Here is a 24,545-nt window from a genome sequence, read left to right on the forward strand (position 1 = left end):
TGATTGGCCACACCCACATGATGACGAAACATGACGCGGTGAAGCGTACAGGTGCGCTTCTTCTTTCTTGCTTGTTGTTTATTAATGTTTTAACTGCAGGGATTATAAAGACGACGACTAGCATTACCACTACCCTAACAAATAACACAAAAATAGAGATATACTTTTTTTAGGTCGTTTTTTCTTCTTCTAGAGGTCGTCTGGCAACACTGAATAAATAAAAGAAATCTACACAAAATCAATCAAGTAGAATCACATTTTTGTAGAAAACATGGAAAATCCATTATCATCAAACCCCTCCAACTATTTACAACATGAACTCTGTGTGCATCAATGTCAGTTTCAGTAAAAATTATAGTAAGAAAAGTCAGATTTATTAAAACCATGACATCACAGTAAATCTTATAAGATCAGAGTCTGTTGATTGTCTTCAGAGAGAATCCAAGACATAAGCAGATGAAGTTAGTGATGCCAGCCAAAATATGGATTCAGATCTTCTCAGTCATAAAGGTCCCTGAAAGTCAGATTCCTGTTAAAGCATAAACATATCATAATTAACTGAATATAACAAACAGTTGTTCATTTACTTAAACCTAGAATGACAAATCTGCCACTGGAGCGCACCTGTCAGGGTAGTGGGACAGAAGCAGTGGGTCAGGTGTGCCGTGATGAGAGCGTTCTGGAGACCATGATCTTTGAGGACTCAGAGACCGATGGCGGGAAGTGGATGAGGAGCGCATAGTGGAGGAGAGGACGGGAGAAACAGCAGAGAGACCCTGCCTGCGCAGCTCATGTACTGCTCGCTCCCTGATAGACAGACAGAGAGAGAGAGAGACAAGAGACTGACAGCCTGAGAAGAGAGGTGCTGCAACAATGTCAAATAGCTGTCTCAGCTGAACCGAAAGATGATTCACATGGAGGAAGATCTGCGTCAGGCCCAGACTGAGCGCGCACAGTGAAAGATAATGTGTTTTTGAACATTCAAGCATGATCAAGACTTTGTAAAACTAAAAGGGGACAATAGGTCCCCATTAGGTGTGCGTCTCACCTTTCAAAGCGCTCAGTAGACAGGTGTCTCTTCGTCATCTCGAGATCTGCCTCCAGCTGAGCGGATCGTGTCCTCAGCTGAGCCATTTCCCTGCTCTGAGAACTCCTGGAGACAGCAAAAAAGACAGTGAGTGGACATGAAGACAGAGAAAGACGAGAAACCGCTGCTGTGCTGAAATATCGTATGTGCGCAGTGTGCGCACTCACACTTTGCTGTCAGCCATGCCGAGTTTGTCCTTGAGAATCTGTATATCTGTCTGTCTTTCCTGAGAGGTGAGCTGCCTCTGTAACCCCTTTTCTCGCGAGGTCACCAGCAGGCTCTCCAAAGTCTGAACCGACAGACGTTCACCGGTCAGCTGCTTCTGCAACAGCTCCGCCTCAGAGCGGCTTGATTCCAGCTCACGCTGCACCTGTGTGGGTGAGAACATTTACATTATTTACATCTCACTTCAATTTCAGTTTGTCTGTTTTTGTTTCCCAAAGGCAATTTTGTAAATTGATTTGTAATCGTGCAACCAAGCTCAAGGGGAACTTTAACTTTTCTGAATGCTGAATAACATTCGTTCTAATCCTGCTTGTTTTACAGTTGTTGGCCTGACATCAAGTAGGTAGTACTGTTTTACTGGCAGACTGATATAAACCAATCTGAGCACTCACACTCTCTTTGCCTGCATCCAGTTTGACGCAGAGCTCTCGTGTTTTCTCCAGGTCAGTCTGCAACTGTGCGCGCTCGGTCTGGGCCTGGCGGAGATCTTCCTCCATGTGAATCATCTTTCGGTTCAGCTGAGACAGCTGACTACTAACGCTTCGCTCTGCACTCAGTGCCTGGACACAGCAACAAATCACAATTTATGAGCGACTGAGGTGACTAAAGCCACCGTGCACACTAGCAGGCTGAAGAGCATTAGCGACAGACACATGCTGTGGGTTTGCGATGATCTGAGACTTTGAAAAGCTTCAGTCTTGTAGTGTGCATGTAGGTTGAGTTGAGAATCTCCTGCATATTAAAGGGATAGTTCACCCAAAAATGAAAATTCTGTCATCATTTACTCGCCCTTGTTCACCACACCAAGTTGTTTCAAACCTGTATAAATTTCTTTCTTCTGCTGAACACAAAAGAAGATATTTTGAAGAATGTCGGTAACCAGTTAATGGGCCCCATTGACTTCTATAGTTTTATTTTTTTTAATCTACCAACATTCTTTAAAATATCTTCTTTTGTGTTCAGCAGAAGAAAGAAATTCATGCAGGTTTGGAACAACATGAGGGTGAGTAAATGATGACAACATTTTTGGGTGAATTATCCTTCTAACCACCAACATCATGACCAAGTGACCTGTTGCAAGCTGCTCTCCAGGCTATCTGCCCTTTCTTTGAGTCGAAGTATCTCTAAGTTCGAGTTGTGAAGCTCAAGACGGAGTTCGATGACGGTGGTTTCCGCATGCCGGGCCTGTTCCTCCCAGCTTTCCACCTGAAGAGAAGCTTTCCTTCGAGACTCTTGCAGTTCCCTGCACTCGCGCTCCTTAAGGGCAGAAAACAAGAACAAACTAAACAGATTATAACTATGCCAATGACAACATAATACTCTAATTCACCTTGAGCCATAGAACATGCTTGTCATCCATTTAGCTTTTTAGTCTGAGTGACTTTACCTTAGCAGACAAAAGATCTTCAGTGCGTGAAATGTCAGAAACGTGATCTTGTACTTTTCTCTGCAAGTCTTCTAATTCCTCATTAGCTTCATCCAGCTTGAGCTGTAGAGTCTGGAAGAAAGAAAGAAAGTTGGACGTCTCGTTACCTCATTTATTGGAATGTCTTTGAGTAAAAGTTTGGTACCTGATTTTCCAGATGTGCTTTGTCAAGGTCGTCCTTCAGCTGACCGTTCTCTTGCAACGTGGCATGTTTGACTTTCATCACTGCACCCATTTCTTTTTCAGAGTCTGACAACTTCCTTCTCAGAGCATCTAGCTCTCTTTCTCTGCCACCAACGGTCTCCTTCAGAGATCTGCGGACAGGAAGTCACATCATTATCCTCATTTTTCATAGTCATTCATATATCATCATAATCATACATCTTTTCCTATACTAATATTCACACATCACATATTAATACACTCATATATGCAAATATCCACAGAGGAAACAACACTACGGTTCAAAAGTTTGGGGTCAGTACGTTTTTTCTTTTTCTTTTGAAAGGAATTAATTAGCAAGGATGCATTAAATTGCATTAAAGACATTTATAATTTTATAAAATATTTCTATTTTAAATAGTAAGCAGCACGACGGTTTTCAACATTGATAATAAAAAGAAAGGAAATAGGATCATGTGACACTGCTGGAAGACCATCAATGATGCTTGAAAATTCAGCTTTGAATCACATTACATTTTAGAATATATTAAAATGGAAAACAGTTTTTTATTGTAATAGTATTTCACAATATTACTGTTTTTACTGTGTTTTTCATCAAATAAACAAAGCCTTGGTGAGCATAAGAGACTTAGACAAAAAAAAAATCTTACGAACCCCAAACATTTGAATGTACTGTATATAAAGGAGAAACTACACAAAAACATTCTAGGAAATGAATTTTGTACCCAGGTGACTATGTACGGGATAACTGGTCAGTAGTCATTATCGCAAAATAAACCCTGACAGGGTGAAGCTTTTCATGATATTAAAGTAGCATTGGTATGTTGCCATGGCCAATGGCATGTCAAATATTTAGCATCAGTAACCACTCAATGTTGAAACTGACCAATCAGAATCAAGTATTCCAGAGAGCTGCGTAATAATAAGCATGAGCCACAGTCAAGAACAGCTATGGCTATAGACTATAGTCTAATTATGATGCATTAGCATTACGCTTATACCTGGATGGTGAACATAACACACTGTGAAATGAAAAGAAAATAATACAGTAAGCTTATGTTATTCAGAACTTCGGCATCATTTTAATCATTGTGGTCTCAAAATCGATATACATGACTGTCTGTTAATCTGTGAAAATGAACAGAGAACTTACATTAGAGTTGTCTCAAGATCCTCGGTTCTCAGCTTCAAAATCCTAATGGTTTTCTCCTGCAAATAAATAACGATATCAACGAACGTACTAACTAACTGGCCAGCAAAAAACCTAAAACCAACCAAAAATATGTGTTTAACTACTGTATGTGTAAGTAGGATAGTACCTTGTCATCTAGCTGGTCATGCGCTGCGCTGAGCAGATCAGATTTGCTCTCCAGCTGTTCCTGCAGTGTGTCTCTGTGCTGGTCCAGCTCTGAGATTGTACCTCTCAGTGTGTTCACTTCCTCTCGCAGAGCGGTCACCTGCCTCAGGAGAGAGTCTGAAACACACAATGATGCAGTGACACACATACACTCTTTAAACACGGACATTACTGCAAGTGTTCAACTGATTAATTCAAAAAAATTCATCCAAAAACATGATACACCGCCATTAAAAAGTTTGGAGCCAGTAAGATTTCTTAATGTTTCTAAAAGAGTCTCTTCTGCTTACCAAGGCTGCATTTATTGCATGTATTTATATTGTGAAATATTATTACAATTTAAAATAACTGTTTTCTATGTGAATATGTTATAAAATGTCATTTATTCCTGTGATCATTACTCCAGTCTTCAGTGTCACATGATCCTTCAGAAATCATTCTGATATGATGCTCAAGAAACATTTCTTATTATTATCAATGTAAAAAAAAAAAAAGTTTTGATGATTAACATTTTGGTAAAAATGGTAATAATGTTTTCCCCCGGATTCTTTCAAACTAACTTGAAACAGAAATATTTTGTAAAATTATGTTTTCGCTGTCACTTTTGATCAATTTAATCCAACCTTGCTGAATAAAAGTATTAATTTCTTTAATTATTTACTTTGGCATTTATCTATCTATCTATCTATCTATCTATCTATCTATCTATCTATCTATCTATCTATCTATCTATTATCTATATATCTATCTATCTATCTATCTATCTATCTATCTATCTATCTATCTATCTATCTGTCTATCTGTCTATCTGTCTGTCTGTCTGTCTGTCTGTGTGAATATATATATATATATATATACTCATACTCATAAATAAACGCAACCGTTTAATAAAAGCACAGATTAAAATGATTGTCTGGTTTTCTCACTGTTCTTCTCATCCAGTATTTGATTTCTCTCCTGAGCGTTTTGTAAATCTCCAATCCTGCTGGTCAGTCTCCGCTGATTCTCACTCAGAGAACTTTCCACCTGAGTATTTTCCAGTCTGACACACACACACACACACACACACACACACACACACACACACACACACACACACACACACACACACACACACACACACACACACACACACACACACACACAAAGTTAATTCAAATTCAAAGTACTAATCTAACAAAAACCTTTAAGTCTACTTTCTACGGACACATCTACGTAGTTGTTTTTGATTGTACCTGAGGCTGCTGCACTCGTTTCTGAAGTGGCCGAGTTCGTCCTCACTGGCACTGAGTTTTCGCCCAAGCGCGTGAACTTCCTCCTCCAGACCCATCATGGTCTCCCTCATCTGAGCTTGCCTGCTTCTCTGTTCCCCCCGCTCCTGCTCCAGCTGGGACACACAGAACAATGACACCAGTCCTTGACAATAACTGTCTATGACAATAACTACACTTTATACTATAACATAGTATAGTATAGTATAGTATAGCATAGCATAGTATAGTATAGTATAGCATAGTATAGTATAGTATAGTATAGTGAAACAGTATAGCATTGTGCAGTGTAGTACAATATGTTATACTATGGTACTTTTTGATAGTGAGTATGGTATAGCCCAGAGGAAAATTATATTGCTTAAAGCTTTCATAATGCACATAATGCACGTAAGTTTCAATTCAAGTATCCATTTTGACTCAATGTTACTCATGAAATGTCTCAGAAATAAACACAGAAACAAATGAGACAGTTGTTGACATACAGAAAGGGTAAAAGTTTATAAATTAGGTCCAATTAGTTTACATTAACTAAAAGGTGAATACATTAGTTACATAATTTAGTTGACGTTAATAAAAGTTAATAAAAATACAACTGTTCATTGTTAGTTCATGTTAACTCAAGTATATTATTTGTTAACATTAGCTAACTGCATTAGTTAACATGAACTAACAATGAAAACACTTTTAAAGCATTTATGAATCGCATGTTATTTTCATAATTTACTGATACTTTAGTCAAATTAAAAGCTGTATCTGTTAATATTATTTAATGGACTTGAAGAACTAAGAAGAACTAACAATTAATAGTTGTAGTATTATTAACTAACGTTAACATTGTAACAAATGTATTGTTTATTGTTAGTTAATGCATTATTAACATCACCCAATGAAACCTTATTGTAAAGTGTTAAAAACATAATAATAGTACAGCTTTTGATTTTAAGTATGTATTAATAAATGTAAAACTTAACATTAAGATTAGAAGTATTTGTCATTGTTAGTTAGTGCCAATTAATGTAGTTATCTAATATTAACAAATGTAATCTTTTTGTAAGTGTTACAACAGAAAGAATAAGGAGCCATAAACAAATGTGGATAGCAGTCGAGACATATAGTTTGGTTTTGATAGAATTTGATGAAAATGTTGAGTTCAGTTCAAAAAACAGATCTCGCTAGACTTAAATAGGCCTCCATTTGTTCTCCATTTAATCGTATTGCTGTCTAAAAGAAACAATTGAGATGTGATTGGTGATTTCTGCTTTCCTCTGAACTACAGTAAGTACATTATGTCGAATGTGCAGCTGTCCATTAACACAGAGCTCTTACTGTGAGTACAGCAGCCTGCAGGTCCTCCACCCTCTGCTCCAGGTGAGCTCTCTCGCTGATGGCTGTCTCCTGAGAGATCTGAGGCACGCGCAGTTCAAAGGGAACACACACACACACTCAGCAGGCTAAAAAAAGCACACCTCTCTCCTGGTATTATCCCCAGTGAGATGACTCAATTTATTACTGTACTCTAGTGCGTAAGTGATTTTCCTTTAGTGCTCCTAAATAACATCTCCATGAATGTGACGCAGCTGGAGATCATACCTTGAGTCTCTCTCTCAGGCTGTCTCTCTCTGTGGTCATGCGGTTGAGGTCCGTTGTGGCCTCGTCCCGCTCGGCCTCCACTCGCTTCAGGATGCTCTGAGGGGTCACGCTGCTCTTGGGCCCTCGCGCTGCCTTTGACTTCATCACCTCCCGCCGCAGAGCTGCTATCTCCTCTTGAGCCTGCAGGGGGAGATAGGGCACATTGTTTAGTGAGATCATGAGTGAGATAGATACTGGATATATAATTGGGGAGTGCTTTCTTTCTGTGTTAGAAAGAATATTATGAGTGAAAATATGTTGCTTCCAAAATTGTATACTGTCATTGTAGTGAAGTAAAATTTTTTTTTTTAAATATACGGTATATCTGGCAAATAATATCAACAATATTACAACTATACATATAATGTGTGTGTCTATATATATATATATACTGTATATATATTTTAAATAATAATTTAATCAAACTAAATTTGATGCATGTGCTAAAAATATTGCTCTAAAATATTAAATTAATATTGTTTTAATAATTTAATATTATAAATAATATACAATTAAATAATTGTTTGTACAGTATATTGTTATTGTAGTAAAGCCAAAACAAATTATCATAATATTATCTGGCAAATTATATATATATATATAAATATATATATATATATATATATATATATATATATATATATATATATATATATATATATATATACACTGTAAAACTAATTTGATGCATTTGCTAAAAAAAGGTGCTAAATCGATATAAAATTGAATTTATTAAAAATAAAAAATAAAAATATTTACTGTATGCTATATATGAGTGTGTGTGTGTGTGTGTGTGTGTACATATATACATATATATAATTTGATCAAAACAAATTTGATGCATGTGCTATAAAGTATAGTGCTGTATGAATATTGTTAAATTAATTAATTAAATCTTTTAATCAGTATAAATTTAATTAATTGTTTTTGCTGTATATTGTCATTGTAGTGAAGCCAAAACAATTAATTAAAATATTATAATACTAATAATGATTATATGCTAATAAAAATAACATTATGTAAAATATTTTACTGTCTATACCTCAGTGACATAAGTTAAAGTTAGAAACATAGTTACATAGTTTAAGTAAGTTAAACATCAGCCACTAAGAATCATCTATGTGGTTTTCGTTGTTTTATACTATGTGTGTCATGGCCAATTTCAGCACATCGACCTGATTCAAGAACTCTGGGAAGTTTGGAGTTGTGTACCTGCTGGTAGTGCATTCTGGTCTTGTCCCGTTCGGCTGTGAGCACTTTAATATTGGCCTGGATCTCTGAGAGATGCCGCTCGTGTTTCTCCAACATGTTTTGCAGTTCATCTCTTTCCCGCAGCACCCTCATTAGCTCTGAATCATACGTGCCACCCTTTAAAGGAGAGAGAGAGAGAGAGAGAGAGAGTTTATTTTAGCATTAAAAGAAACTAATCACTAATATTACTGCAGTGATGGATTATTAGTACTTTAACAGGTGAGTGTCTGGTGGGACTGCGATGGGTAGATGCCCCTTTGACGGGGCTGGTAGAGCGACGGGCCCTCAGCATCCTTCCTAGTGCCTCGGCCTCCTTGGCTGGATCAGAAGATTGAGAAATAAATAAATAATATTTCAGCTGTTCAAGTAAATGTGAAGAAGGTGCATTTGGAGGCCATTCATTTAAAACATTAGTCTTCCATTGCGGGCCAAAAGCAACATCTCAACATCATGTTCTTAGTTCACTTCAGTCTCTCTGATACAGTTTTGAATATGTCTGGCGCCACCTCCTGTGACTATAATGTTACTACAACAAATAAACATTAAAATTCCAATACAACAAAGTACAAATAGCATACATGGAGAATCATATGCCTCACAAATGATTTTCAGTAAATTTAATGTTTTACCAGTCATTCGTTTATGCTCAAGTGTGGTTCCTGGCTGTATATGAAGACATTTTATTTACTTAATACTTCACAAAGAAACACAAAGATTTCGATGGAGATTGAAAGCTATTACATCTCAATAGAGCATCTCTAAATTGATTTGTTTATACCAAATCATCTTATTCAGACTTACTAAAAGCAAAATTGATCAAATTAAACCACAACGAGGTTGGCATGGCAACTGAGATACTACGGCTGCACGTCACTGAAAATGAGTCTCGTGCAACAATAAAACATAAGTATGGTGTATTTTAGTATTTTAATATTTACTGATAATAGTTGCAAACTACAACATGCACTAAAAGTCGTATATTTTGCATTGACACCAATTTTATACTGGCACACAAATCGTTCACACGTAAAAGTTACAGTAAATTTGAACCTCGCTCTATAAAACTTGCAAATAGATTCTGCATTCAATAAAGACAATGCAGAAGACAATGTATTGTGTAAGTGAGCTCGTGTTACCTCTTGTAGTGGTTCTGGCAAATGAAAACGAGTGAGTTAAATTAAATCTCAACACGCTAAAGCTCCTTACCCCGAGGGATAAACAGTCACACTGACCAATCACGACACAGCATTAAACTGTCAGTCAAGACAACAGAGAGGCGACAACCAATCAGAACACAGATCTGCCTCCGTTTGCGTCCGTTGCCTTGACTTCAAGTTGTGAACGCTCACGTTAACGCACGTTACAGTAGTTGAGATGAAGCAATGAAGCGGAGCCAGGCAAAATAGATATAAAATCAAATAAATTAAAAAATATATTGTAAATATAAAATATAAATATGATGTTTTAAATGGTTCTCGAACAAAAGCACACATTGTAAATATTTATATTTTGCATTCTGTGAATTGTGTTTAAAATGATAAACTCGGCAAGTAATGTGAATATTATAGTAACATCATGTATTTGCAGACTTATAGCATGTAATTTAACGCTGAGAAATCAGTGTTTACATCATCCACGACGGCAGGCGACAGTAAAGCGCAGGCGAAGAACGCGTGAACCAGGCGAAGAAAGCGCCGCTCCTCGTGAACGCGCACAGCGACAACAAATCCGCTAGATTAGAAGAGGGCGCGCGGATCACGCACACGCAGGAGGTGCATAGTTTCTTCAAACAAAAACTATTGTGCCTTTTATCATGCGTTTGGAGCAGTTTCGCTTTTAATCAAGGACCGGAGGATGTACGATCTATAGAACTGGATATATAAACATTTTGTCAGCTTCTTGTCAGACTTTATTTAAGGAGAAAGAGAAAAAACTAGAGGTTTTTACGGATCAGATCCATGAAACTCCGAAGAACAACAACCTCATGACTAAAGAGCTAGACGGAGGATTTCTTCAACTCAAGATCGCCTTCCCACTATTGCACACCGTAGATTTTAATGCTTTATTTTAATTTTAAAAATATGATTCACTTGACCTCCAAGAATAGGTAGAATCAAGACTCAGTTTTTCTTTGTCTGAGTATTATTGCATTGACATGATGATCCCTATATGATTACTAGTTTAACATATCAAGTTTTTCTGAAATTATCCCGTGCAAAGACAAACATGTCAACACTCAGACTATTTCCTGACTTGACAAGAGATTGAACAATGGGAATGCAATAACAATTGCATTGCTTTACGCCTGTTAAGACATTAATTGAAAGCAATCCTTCTTTGTCAACCAACCAGAGAGAAGCGCGTGCGAGATCTGGCTATGTCCTTCTTTAATTTCCGAAAAATCTTTAAATTGGGCGCAGAGAAGAAGAAAAAACAATATGAGCACGTGCACAGGGATACAAATCCGGAGGAAATATGGGAGATTGTGGGAGAACTGGGGGATGGAGCCTTTGGAAAGGTGTTCAAGGTAAAATAAACACATTGAAATAGTCTGATCTTATCTTGCTGTAAAAGTTTATAATGGTATTATTTGCCTTAGTACTTTTCTTATAATGAAATCTATCTATCTATCTATCTATCTATCTATCTATCTATCTATCTATCTATCTATCTATCTATCTGTCTGTCTGTCTGTCTGTCTGTCTGTCTGTCTGTCTGTCTGTCTGTCTGTCTGTGTCTACTATCTATCTATCTATCTATCTATCTATCTATCTATCTATCTATCTATCTATCTATCTATCTATCTATCTATCTAATGTCTGTCTGTCTGTGTCTAATACCTATCTATCTATCTATCTATCTATCTATCTATCTATCTATCTATCTATCGTCTGTCTGTCTTTATCTATCTATCTATCTATCTATCTATCTATCTATCTATCTATCTATCTATCTATCTATCTATCTATCTATCTAATGTCTGTCTGTCGTTGTCTAATATCTATCTATCTATCTATCTATCTATCTATCTATCTATCTATCTATCTATCTATCTATCTATCGTCTGTCTGTCTTTGTCTAATATCTACTATCTATCTATCTATCTATCTATCTATCTATCTATCTATCTATCTATCTAATGTCTGTCTGTCGTTGTCTAATATCTATCTATCTATCTGTTTGTCTATCTATCTATCTATCTATCTATCTATCTATCTATCTATCTATCTATCTATCTATCTATCTATCTATCTATCTATCTATCTATCTATCTATCTCTCTGTTTGTCTGTATATCTATCTATCTATCTATCTATCTATCTATCTATCTATCTATCTATCTATCTATCTATCTATCTATCTCTCTGTTTGTCTGTATATCTATCTATCTATCTATCTATCTATCTATCTATCTATCTATCTATCTATCTATCTATCTATCTATCTATCTATCTATCTATCTATCTATCTATCTCTCTGTTTGTCTGTATATCTATCTATCTATCTATCTATCTATCTATCTATCTATCTATCTATCTATCTATCTATCTATCTATCTATCTATCTATCTATCTATCTGTCTGTTCAATCTTGTACACAAATTATAATGCAACTGCAAAACGTTTCTGAACTCTTTAAGCTCACCACGCACATGACATCATCAAGCACACACCCCTGTCATTGGCTGAATCCAAAATTGCCCCTAAACCCTCAATCACTATTCCCTGTGTTAGTCCATTAATACGGTTTACTTGAAGGAGTGAATGAAAACGAGTGAGAGAATTCGGACAGCTGTTGAGTGTACATCGGATGCACACTTATGGTTGCAATCCAATGTGGGATTGAACAAGTGCACTCAATAATGTTCACTATGGTTTCGGACACCACTACAAATGGCTATCAAATAATGCCCCGTTTGAGGCGGGTGATTTTGGATTCAGCCATTGTCATTCACATGACCTCCGCCTGTAGTGTCCAGTCTGCTTGATTATTCCTCTTCTTTGCTCTGTCTAAAGGCTTAATGTTGCTTAGTTTGTTAGTGGGTGATTTGGAGATTAAGTTTAAGGCCATTTCCTCTAATCGATACAGTCAAAACAATGACATTAGAACTTTCTGGTAAATGGTCTAATAATCTGTTGCATTGAGGGTCTGGGGTTTTCAGGACATTGGTATTTGTCGATTTTCATCACTGTTGGGACGGAGCTATGAGCACTGAACAGAATTATAAAATAGTGACTGTTTTCAAGCATGTTTCCTGTGGCTATAATCGTTTGAGTACTCTTAAAAACTGTCTGACTTTTCTTAACATAATATTTGCTTAAATTATATTTGCACTTTTTATTAGAATTTATAATTTTAAATGTTATGCTATTTTTGTGTAGTTGTATTTCGGCTAATCGGTAACACTTTATTTTAAAGTGACGTAGTTAAACATTACTACATGTACTTACTACTTAGTTATAGTTATAACAGTAAATTATGCACAATTACATGTAACTAACCCTAACCGTAACTCTAAAGTAAGTACATGTAGTTAATTAATATTACAATGTACAGAACAATGTAACTACGTCACCTTAAAATAAAGGGTTAAACTTTAAGGTGTCCATGTCACAGTGTAATTGTACATTTAAATACAGACAGAGTAATAATAATGAATTACAAGTACTTACAATAGAGTTAGGGTTAGGAATAAGGGTTGGTTTAGGGTTAGTTAGGCTACTTGTAATTATTATGCATAATTTATAGTTATTACTACAGTAACTACATGTAACAAGGACACTGTAAAATAAAGTGTTAATGTACCAAATAAAGTGTAACCTAATGGTTTTATTTCCTCGTTTAAATCTAAGCTAAAGATTTAAAAATGAAAATTATAACATGTCAAATACAACTGGAACTGCATCACACTTAGTGACCAAATACAATAAAAACCACTGCAGATTTTATTATTCCAGATAGTCCTGCAATAAACCAGCAGTCTTTGACCGGGTTAATTGTTCACTTCTGAATCACGCTGGATTCTAAATACCGTAATTACCACTATTTACAAAAGCGGTGTGTTGGGTGGAGTTGTTCTGTGACCTTCATTGCCCTGCACTGCAGAAACACTCATTAGTATGAATGACACTGAATGGGATTTCTGTTGAATGCTGGACTGGATCACGCTGACTGCATTGGTCTAATTAATACTTCTTACCTCCACTTACTGGTTGTTAAAAGAGATTGTGTTGAATCATTCGTAGTTTGCTCATGTATTCATGTATGTCACGCCTCAAACATTCATGTCTGATTTGTAGTAGTTTAACATCACAAGGTGTATAATAATAAATAATAACCAATTTTTTTTCTTATCACTAACAATACAGTATTAGCCAAAGTGTCTGCTAACCAGTCTTGCTTTGTTGAAAGTTATAGCCTAGCATGCGTACCCTAAAATGATTCATTAGACTAATTTTATTTAGAGGCTGTGTTGTATTTTTTTTTACTTTAATTTCCTTTTTATTCAGGCTCAGAACAAGCAGACGGGCATTTGTGCTGCTGCAAAAGTGATTGACACCAAAACTGAAGATGAGCTGGAGGACTACATGGTGGAGATCGACATCCTGGCATCATGTGATCATCACAATATCGTCAAGCTGCTTGACGCGTTTTACTATGAGACCAAACTGTGGGTGAGTGGATTTAGTTTATTTTTCATGGTTTACTTTGTACACAGATTTTATTCATATCTCTTTTCCACAGCACAATTTTGGAATCTGACAAAAAAAAAAAAAAAATGATTTGACCCATCTTGTTTAATTATGTTAATATGCCTCATAATTCACCTTTCGCTGGGAGTTTAATTGACAGGCTATAACGGCGAATCCACAATTTTGTCTGACAAACAAACCAGACAGGAGAGTTATAGATTAATGTCGGTGGAATTGAAAAACGGTGTGTATTGATGTCTTTCCGTGCTAATGAGTAGGAAGAGATGATCGGTTCACGTGGCGCTTGAACTGTGGCACTACAGCGATCTGTCACAACACATTAAAGAGTCACAAAACTGTATTTTTTTTAAAAGACAACATTTGAAATGAGACTTTGTTTCATACCAAAAGCTTTGTCTTGTCTGTTGGCGTGTTGTCGGTGTCCTCTTTGCTCCACAATGTATTTTTCACTGCGTTGACTCAAACTATTTCCTTCCTGCACAAGGTTGAGGTGGACTCAGCTTCCAGGTCACTTCAGTCCAGATTCACTTCAGTACGGACATTATAAATTTACGAGAGGTTCAAATCCTAGAGGCTTTATGAAATTCAAACAGTGCATGTGCTCTTTTATATTTCACTTTAAATTAGAAAGACAAAAAAATTGAAAGACTTTTAAAATCCCAGTAATGTACCCGGACATTTTTTATATATAATTCTTTGGGGATGAATCCCCATTTATTCTCAATGGTGATTCTCATTGCTTTATTTTTACTGTATTATTATAAATGCTGTAATACAGTGATTTTATTTAAAATTTAAATCATCATACACTTATGGATGTACAAAAATACTACCTGGATGTACAGTGTGTATACACTACCATTCAAAAGTCTGGGGTTGGCAAGATTTTTTATTTATTTAAAAAATGTTCTCATAATAGAAAGTTCAAAAGAAAAGCATTTATTTAAAAAAAAAATATTTTGTAACATTATGTCTTTACTGTCACATTTGATCAATTTAATGGATCCTTTCTTAATAAAATTATAAATTTGCTAAAAAAAAAACTCAAACTTTTGAACAGTAATGTACTTAAACTATAATTACAAATTTTTTTCTAGTGCTTATTTGTCAATGTAATAATGCAACAAAATGGTTGTCATATCAAGCCCGTTTTAGGCGAAATATGGTTTATAATTTTTCTGTCGAAGCACCTCTCCTCAGAATAATGTTGTATTGTTCTCACAGAGAGAATGGGGTTATTTTACCTTTACTGTTATCTTACTGTACTTAAAGAGGTGTCCATATTTTACTCTTATCCTGCCACCAGGAAATGGACTGATATCGGCCTCACCATTTCCTTATGTAGATGTCGGTGCGCTTTGATTTGGCTGTGATTCAGGGAATGTTTGAACTGGATTATTCATCAGCCATTTGCAGCTCAAACAGGATAAATAACACATTGGTAATGGCATTCAGTAGTCCGTGTGAAGTAGTTTCCTCCATGTATTTGTAGAAAAGCTTAGATAAGTTACATTTCAGATGCCACTTACTTTCATATTTTTGCAATATGCATTGCATTCAGACCGTTTTAAAGTTTGTCCAAAATACTAATTAAGGCTTTTATATGATATATATGAGGATTAATGGTTCATTCTGTTGTCCAGACAGTGGGATCAATGGTAGTAGACAGAATCCTACACTTTAGAGTTGGAAAGGAAGCCTCATCTTGTGTGTTGTTGAGTATGGCCATTGTAGTTCTGGGACTGTATGACAGCACTGTGTGGGACATTGTGTTATCATAGCCACCACCGGTCAAAAGCAACATCTCACCCACAGTACAACAGCGTTCAAGAGCATGAATAACAGTGACTGTTCTCAGTGCTGTGTCTGTGTGTACACAATAGCGCAGGGTTCAGACTTTAAAGGCCTGTTCACACCAAGGACGATAACGATAGAGATATAGTTCTGAAAATCATTGACGGAAGAGGTGCTCGGGAAATAATTCTTAGAATTAGCAATGTTGAAAACAGTTGTGCTTAATATGTTTGGCAACCGTGATTTTTTTTTTTTTTTTTTTTTTTTTTAATTTTTTTTTTAGGATTCTTTGATGAATAGAAAGTACAAATGAACAGCGTTTATTTGAAATAGAAATATTATGTATTATCAATGTATTTACTGTCACTTAAGATCACTTTAGAAAACGTCCTGGCTGACTAAAATAATACATTTCTTTCAAACAAACAAAAAAAATTCGTACTGACCCCAAACTTTTAAACAGTGGTGTATTTTTGTCTCTCAAGTTCTCTCGCCTAAAATATAATATAGTATTGGCGGCAGGAAACACTATTGTTGTTCAGTATTGACTATGTAAACGGTCTCTTCCAATACACGTCCACCCTCTCCAGATGACTAGCCCCAGCCGTGACCCCTCCATCCGCCTGGTCTTCACGGAAACTCTAATCCTATTAGCACAGAAAGTACTCAATTCCAACACTGTGCTAATGTGTAGAAAGCCTTCATCCTTCCTCGTGCTCACACAGGCCTCTCTTGCTCGATCCTCTTATGTCAGTCACCATTTTGAGGAGCAAGAAAAGCCTTCAAGACTCAGCAGCGTATTTGACCAATCATGGCCCTGCAACGCAGCGCTGTTGACCAATCACGGCCCTGCCAAGTGAATTGTTTTGTAAAGTTAATAATGTGGGCAGTTTTTCCTGGTTTGGATGTTGTTGTACTGTAATTCTGGTTTTATCCATCGATGTGCAACAGATTCAGTGTTTGTGGAGTTCTGCACTAAAACTGAATGAGTGTTCTAGATTTTTTTTGAGTGAGTTGAATGAACAATGGTTTTATGAATGGGTGCACTCTTTTTTTCTTTTTTTTTTAAACCAGTGCCTGCAGGTTCATGTAGGTGTGTTCATGACAATAGGATAAACAGATTCGTCTACAGAAACATAATGCTGCCATTGTGCCCGACTGAACATTGAGAAATAAAGACCGTATATGCCGATCAATGGCTGCTTTTGTAAAAACAGTGTGAGTGTGTTTTTGTAAAGTTCACCCAGTTTCATGTTCACCATGTTTCTGTGTGCAGATCCTGATAGAGTTCTGCGCCGGTGGGGCCGTCGATGCGGTCATGCTCGGTGAGTTCACACAAAGCATTTGACATGCAAGGCTGCATTAGGAAAAGGTCACTTACGACGGCCAGTTACATTACTCAAAAGCACATTTCATTCTCAAAGGCGAAGGTGAACTTTAACTGTGCTTTGATTATTCTCACTGGAAAATCAATATTGTTCATGTTATGAGTGACAATATATAGATTTATTCAATATGCCTGTTGAGTCTTCATTTACACTCTAGTGTTCAACTGTTTAGGGTCAGTAAGATTTTTTTTATTTAATAAAGAAATTAATAATTTTTTCAGCGAGGATGCATTAAATTGATCAAAATTGACAGTAAAGACACTTGCGTTACAAAATATTTGTATTTTAACTTTCTATTTATCGAAGAATCCTGAATAAATGTATCAAGGTTTCCACAAAAATATTAGGCAGCACAACTGTTTTTAACACTGATAATAAATGTAAATGTTTCTTGAGCATCACATCAGCATGTTAGAATGATCGTGTGACACTGAAGACTGGAGGAATTATGCTAAAAATTCAGCTTTGAGATCACAGGAATAAATTACATTTTCAAATATATTCAAATAGAAATCTGATATTTGAAACTTTACAAATATTTCACAGTAGTACTGTATTTTTTATCAAAGAAATACAGCATTGGTAAGGACCTCTTTCAAACACTTTAAATCTTACACCAAACTATCGAATGGTTGTGTAAGCCAAAATTTACATCAATATTCTTTGAAATGTTTGTTGATAATGCTTGTGCAGTATATCACAGTATACACATTTTATTGAAACTCCATTTATATATAATGGCCCTTAATATGTCAATTGTTTAAGGAATGGTAGATTATTATCACATTGAAGGATTTTTTTTTTTTTACAACCATAAACATATTTTTCTATTATATTTTCTTACCAGCAGATATTTTCAGCCTAAACTATGAAGCTTTTCTCATTTTAGGAAAGTGAAAAAAACAAAAACACACCTTTTTGCCCACTATATAAAATTACTCAATATAAATGCATGTTTAATCCAGATATTGCATAGTAATTCCTGTTCACTCAATGTGATTGCTTCTCGCTCCATATTTAGCGCAGGCAGGAAAAACGTGACAACAGAAGCGGAGGATCACAAATTCAATCAATAATGACACTGGTTTGAGTTTCACGAACCTCCAGCACACAAAATTTGCTTCATTGCGACTGAAACCGACTTGAAAAGCAATTGTAGCTCAGTAACCACTCTGATTCAGTGCGTTCGTTCAGTATAGGACTCATCAGACTGATTCGAAATAATAACCTTTTAAATTTGTTGCAAGAATCTGCTTATATGAGAAATGAGTTAACTAATTTTACACAACTCAAAACTCAGATGTTAGAAAGCTGGAGATATTATTGTCATAGGTGAAATTATCTGGTTCTCTATAAATGATATGAGTGTGTTTGTCCTTCTTTATGTGTGTGTAGAGTTGGAAAGGCCTCTGACGGAGCCGCAGATCAGGGTGGTTTGTAAACAGACTCTGGAAGCTCTCGTGTATCTGCATGAAAACAAGGTCATCCACAGAGACCTGAAGGCTGGAAACATCCTGCTCACACTGAACGGAGACGTCAAACTGGGTGAGTGGATGAGGGTTTTTATGACCTTTTTTAAGACCTTCTCAAGTAAAATTAATACCATATGGACAGGGTAGAGCAGTGTCTGTGGTAACATCCTAAATTGTAAAATGACAAAAACAAAAGTTTTTTAAAATGATAAACCTCACATTTTACTCTTTAAACCATTTTTAAAGAAAAATTATGTGTCAAATTTATACATTAAATATAAATAAATTAAAAATGTTTATATACAGTCAAACCAACATTTATTCAGACACCTTCAACATTTTTCAAAATATGACAAGAACTTTATCAAATCATTTGATATTTCACTGGTTTAGGTTGAATAGCTGTCAGCTGTTAAATTTAACTACACAATTAGATAATACCAATTTAGGTCAACCAATCACCAAGCAATGCTTCATTTTGTTCAGTCTGTGGTGTAAAAAGGTGGCATTAGCAATTAAAGAAAAAACACTTCAGCAAAACATGGTCAGGTCAAAGTGTCTGAATAACTTTTGGTCCCAAATTGTTATTAATCTTACTGGTTGTCCATGAAGAATTTTTGGGTATAATATGTCACAGTTTACTTTATTTTACTATCCTCACTTACATAAATGAACTATAGTGTCCTGCACCCACTAGTAAAAAAATATCACAAATTATTCAGACACCAGATATAATTTTTGGTTTGACTGTCTGTATGTATATATATATATATATACACTCTCTGTTGCTTATGGAACAGCGGTTACCCCGGTGAACCCTGTATACAAAGCAGCTGAAATATAAAAAATGTTACTCTAGAATGTAAACATTGTCATAATTCATTGACACTAGATCATAAGTAATCGCTTCTTATAAATGAGTGGTGTTCACCGAGTGCGAACCGCTTTGAAACTGCGATCCTGTAGAATGCGCAACAGCGACACCTTTTTAAAGACATTTCTTATAACAAGATACTTAAGACTTTTTATGGATTTAAATTTGATAAAACCGAATTTAATACTTTTTAAGGTATTAAACCACACCTGTGTATGTGCAGCTAGTTAATCTTGAGTCTTGAATTTATTATCAGAGTAACTGTGGAGTGCTTTTAGTTTTTGTTGCTGATCAGCTGCGTATAATCCAGTGCAGCAGGAGATTTCAGATGCCATGTGCTGATGGGCAGATTCACAGTTGCGTAATAACATGGTAAAGAGACAGAGAGGAGCTGAGGAGGGTCATTTACATGTCAGACTAAACCGCAGCTTGTATAAACATTACACCATTGACCAGATGTAAATTATTCTGTGATGTTGGTGTATAAAACTGTATAGCCACTGAATGTCATGGCATTAGATCACAAAACATCAAAGCAAGTGGCATTTATTGTGAAGAAAATGGCACACGCTTTCCGAAAAAGAACATTTTCTGTATCTTTCAGCGGACTTTGGAGTGTCTGCCAAGAACACGAAGACGGTCCAGCGAAGAGACTCTTTCATTGGAACCCCTTACTGGCAAGTTAGAGTTTCAAAACATGAAAGCACTTGTACTTGCACACATTGGCATTGCTGACACTCTCTTTCATTCAGGATGGCTCCAGAGGTTGTGATGTGCGAGACGTCTAAGGACAGGCCGTATGACTATAAGGCCGATATTTGGTCTCTTGGAGTCACTCTGATCGAGCTGGCGCAGATCGAACCGCCCAACCACGAGATGAACCCGATGAGAGTTCTGCTAAAGATCGCCAAAGCTGACCCTCCTACTCTCCTGCAGCCTTCAAAATGGTACAGAACAATGTGATGTGTATATATGTATAATGTATATACACTACCGTTTAAAAGGTTTAGATCGGTAAGATTTTTTATGTTTTTAAAAGAAGTGTCTTCTGCTCACCAGGGCTGCATTTATTTGATCCAAAATACAGCAAAAACAGTAATATTGTGAAATATTTTTACAGTTTAAAATAACTGATTTCTATTTGAATATACTGTAAAATGTCATTTATTCCTGTGATCAAAGCTGAATTTTCAGCATCATTACTCCAGTTTTCAGTGTCACATGATCCTTCAGAAATCATTCTGATATGATGATTTGCTGCTCAAGAAACATTTATTATTATTATCAATGTTGAAAAAAAAAATTCAGGATTCTTTGATGAATGCAAAATTTACACAGCATTTATCTGAAATAGAAATATATAATGTAACATTATACACTACCATTCAAAAGTTTGGGGTCAGTACGACATTTTTGAAAATATATTTTTATTCAGCAAGGATGCTTAAATTGATCAAAAGTGACAGCAAAGACATTTATATTGTTATTTATCTTTCTAATCATCAAAGAATCCTGAATTTTTTTTTTGTGCACAACTGTTTTCAACATTGATAATAATAATACATGTTTATTGAGCAGCAAAACAGCAAAATTAATCTAAATATGAATCTAAATAACCGATTGGAAAGAAAATCTCATTTAAAATAATAATAAAATTTAATATTAAATTATTAATGTTTACAAAGAATAACTTAAGGGAGCGTTAAATTATGGCAAAAATAATTTAAACTTAAAAATTGGGGAAAGCATCCACAATTGAATATACAGTCAATTAAAATTCCAATAAATATATATTTTTAAATTGATAGATAACCAATATGGTACAGATTCATTTTAAAATGTATTTTTAATATATAATGAATACAAAAAAACTGTGTGTTTATCTCAAAGTGACAATCGAAAATGCATAACAGAATTGTTTTCTCATGATATTGTATGGCTTATGCTTAAATACCAAATATAATTATATAATTTTTATTTGTTTAGTTTCTTACTTATTGCTTTTTTGTCACAATATAACAGGTTAATAGGTTTATAGGCTAACAATAAATAGGTTTGTTTTAGAGTTTGAATGACCTTCTCTTCATCCGTCTGCAGGTCTCCTGAGTTCAGTGACTTCCTGAAACACGCACTGGATAAGAACGTGGACAACAGGTGGAACACAGCACAACTTCTTCAGGTGAATTGACCTTTCCTACCTTTATTTCAACACTTATAATCTAAGGCCATATCCTCTCAACCTGGCCCTACACCCCTCGGTGTAAAAGCCCCTTGTTTGCTGCTCGGCCACCAGCTGGTCCAGGTGCCTTTCTTGCCACATGAATCAGCAGCTGTTCATTCATTTGTCTGTGTCAGGCACTTTCTGCAGCAGCCTTCATCCTTTGACGTCAGCAAAGGAGATTTTGTTTCCGAGGCTTTAAGTAGGCCAGCCTAGCACTGACTGCGCACATATGCACACGTGCTAAACACTTCAGGAGAGATTCTGCTCTCTGAAGAGGCGACATGGGGTTGAAAATACAGAATTCAAGTTTTCCTCCAATTAAGTTGATAATATCAAAGAAGCTGCACATTCTCAGACCAGCTATTGACTGTCTACAGCAGGTTTCAAAGCCAAGAAAGGTAAGAACTGGAGACGGCATCCTCATGGGACATTGATGTGCTCGGTTTCCTCTTGTCTGTCGAACAGTTGGCTTGCAGCAATTTTTGTGTACAATGCAATAAATGTTAAAGGTCTAAAATTATGCTTAATTTTTTCCTAGCCAAATAGTGATGCACAATATATCAGACAGTATCATATCAGTTATATTAGTATTGGTATATTATTATTATTATTTTATTGGAAATCTAGTTGTGCAGGCTCATATCCACTTATGTTTACATTCATATTTTGCCTTCATTAAGTTCATCTTTGAAAACGAATAATTTAATCGCGCTGTTGTTCATTGTAATTTATTTTATTTTACTTAGCCTTCTGTTTTCTAACAGGTTTCAAAATGAGATGAAGTTTGATTCATGTAAAATATATTTGTGTAAATCTGGTGTTACAGTTATTTACTTTTTACCATTGTTTTCTTCCTTCATTCATTCCTTCAAAACGTATGCATTTATCTATTTTCTCATTGTTTTATTTTATTTTACACACATGACTGAATTTGTTTCTCGAGATCTTTGAAAAGCGAATAATTGAATAATACTGTTAAAATTACGGTAATCTTAAAAGCAAATCTCACATTTATATCCATTTTTCATACTGTACAATAGAATTATGTTATTTCACGTGTGGCGTTTGCATTTGTTTGATATAATTTTTTATAATTTGTTAAATTTATTCAGTCAGTATAGTGCAGTATTAGTAAAATTTTAATATCAACTATATATTGGTTGTCAGCTTATTGGTATTGGCCAGAATTTAAATATCCTAATTCAAAATATATTAGGGGGAGAGACATTAACATAACACAGACACTTCTTATATATAAGATGTACATACATATATATATATATATATATATATATATATATATATATATATATATATATATATATATATATATATATATGTATATATATATATATATACATATTACATATACATATATATATACATACATATGTAATATATGTATGTGTGTGTACGGTAATTATTTTATTGTTATTTATTGTATTATTAATTTATTATTTTCCTGAAATTGCAAATAACATTAGATTTATAATGCTACATTTTCCAAGAATGTATTTGAACAAAGTAATCAGACTGCTGTTTGTGAATGTTAGAATTATTGCATGTGTAATTGTATTGTATATTGTAGTAATAGTAGTTGATCTTCATCTGTGCAGCACCCGTTTGTGAGTAGTGTAACTGACAGCCGGCCCCTGCGGGAGCTCATCGCTGAGGCCAAGGCGGAGGTCACAGAGGAGCTAGAGGAGCTGAAGGAGGAAGAAGAGGAAGAAGATCATGAAGGAAACCTGGTAAGAGATTATAAGGACTGCCAACAAATTTAGACCACTTTTCAGAGAAAGATTAAACCTAAAAAAGTCTAGATGAATGTTGGCCAAGAGCATGTCCTGAGGTACAGATTGCTTATAGCAGAAAAGTAATGTTTGGGCTTCGTTCTGATTCCTAACAATACGTTTGAGCAACAGTAGTGATGCTTGTACTAGTTGTTAGGGATGCACCGATACCAGTATCGGGTATCGGGCCGATACTGACTGTACGTTCACACCGCCGCCGGCTGCTCTCGCCGCCTTGCCACCGACGCCGTGAGATTAGGGGACACTCTGACGTAGATTTTAGAATGCGTGATTTTTTAAAAACTTTATTTAAAGGAGACACAAAGCAAATAAGAACTGAACATAATTCAGTATCCTATTTTGTGCAGACTGGCCACATGATGTAGGGAATAAGTTAACCTAATGAAATCTTTTAAATGTGAAAGTAACAAAACACCAACAATTTCAGACACCTTTTTCCATGCGTCCGTCTTTTTTTTAATATTCCTGTATGTAAACAGGGACAAGTCGTACAATAACGGGAAACCCGCAACAGAAATAATTAACTTTTCCTCCGTTTTGCTTAGGAACTAATGTGGTCGGTACCAAAGTTTACAGGATTGTGCTCTCTGGTATCCTCTCAGGCGGAGGACTTCTACATTCCGATTGGTTGCCACCGAACCGCGTCATAGCTTATTACCATAAAGTTGACTTGATTTCAACTCTTCTCGCCGCTCTCGCCGGAGGTCGCCGCCGGCTCTCATTGAAAATTAATGGACAACAGAAATTATAATGGGGATAAAAAAGAAGGCTGTTTATGAAGTAAATATATCTTATTGAAATATTAAACAGAATATAGTAACTCCTATATAGCTGTGGTGC

The 24,545-nt window shown here is 35.6% G+C and overlaps 2 protein-coding genes across 5 annotated transcripts in view; one reads left to right on the forward strand and one right to left on the reverse strand.

Annotated features, from left to right (window-relative positions):
• Positions 1 to 354: 354 nt before the first annotated feature.
• tsga10 (testis specific, 10) lies at positions 355 to 9,665 on the reverse strand. Of its 3 annotated transcripts, none has more exons than XM_079616490.1 (18): positions 9,569 to 9,665; positions 8,644 to 8,750; positions 8,394 to 8,549; positions 7,143 to 7,322; positions 6,879 to 6,956; positions 5,514 to 5,665; positions 5,205 to 5,320; positions 4,241 to 4,395; positions 4,075 to 4,130; positions 3,923 to 3,943; positions 2,884 to 3,052; positions 2,700 to 2,810; positions 2,384 to 2,569; positions 1,705 to 1,872; positions 1,255 to 1,457; positions 1,049 to 1,153; positions 625 to 807; positions 355 to 529 (listed from the first exon to the last, which is right to left on the reverse strand). In XM_079616490.1, the coding sequence occupies exons 2-18, from the start codon at positions 8,722 to 8,724 to the stop codon at positions 499 to 501; spliced, it is 2,151 nt and encodes a 716-aa protein (XP_079472616.1). In that variant the 5' UTR covers positions 8,725 to 8,750; positions 9,569 to 9,665; the 3' UTR covers positions 355 to 498. The 3 variants fall into 3 exon arrangements, with proteins under 3 accessions (XP_079472616.1, XP_079472618.1, XP_079472617.1); XM_079616491.1 differs by having other exon boundaries at positions 373 to 514; XM_079616492.1 differs by lacking the exon at positions 3,923 to 3,943.
• A 447-nt stretch (positions 9,666 to 10,112) lies between these two features.
• Positions 10,113 to 24,545, forward strand: part of slkb (STE20-like kinase b) — a 36,948-nt gene continuing 22,515 nt past the window's right edge. For both annotated transcript variants that reach the window (XR_013797919.1, XM_079614764.1), the window contains exons 1-8: positions 10,113 to 10,959; positions 13,942 to 14,106; positions 17,216 to 17,264; positions 18,723 to 18,872; positions 20,278 to 20,350; positions 20,426 to 20,620; positions 21,771 to 21,852; positions 23,511 to 23,642. Coding sequence is in view for 1 of the 2 variants with exons in the window: in XM_079614764.1 (XP_079470890.1) it covers positions 10,810 to 10,959; positions 13,942 to 14,106; positions 17,216 to 17,264; positions 18,723 to 18,872; positions 20,278 to 20,350; positions 20,426 to 20,620; positions 21,771 to 21,852; positions 23,511 to 23,642 (996 nt within the window). In the remaining variant the exon portion in view is untranslated. The remainder of the gene's footprint in view (positions 10,960 to 13,941; positions 14,107 to 17,215; positions 17,265 to 18,722; positions 18,873 to 20,277; positions 20,351 to 20,425; positions 20,621 to 21,770; positions 21,853 to 23,510; positions 23,643 to 24,545) is intronic.

This window comes from Phoxinus phoxinus (genome assembly GCF_949152265.1).
Source record: "Phoxinus phoxinus genome assembly, chromosome: 6".
In the NCBI taxonomy this organism is placed as follows: domain Eukaryota; kingdom Metazoa; phylum Chordata; class Actinopteri; order Cypriniformes; family Leuciscidae; genus Phoxinus; species Phoxinus phoxinus.

Bases quoted from the DNA above. Each gene is read 5' to 3' on its own strand.
- tsga10 (XM_079616490.1), bottom strand. From the start codon at position 8,724: ATGCTGAGGGCCCGTCGCTCTACCAGCCCCGTCAAAGGGGCATCTACC. The intron at 5,666-6,878 runs GTAAGAGCTCTG...TGTGTGTCCCAG, and splicing joins TGCAGGCTGCTGTACTCACA to CTGGAGCAGGAGCGGGGGGA. The intron at 1,154-1,254 runs GTGAGTGCGCAC...TGCTGTCTCCAG, and splicing joins GGCATGGCTGACAGCAAAGT to GAGTTCTCAGAGCAGGGAAA.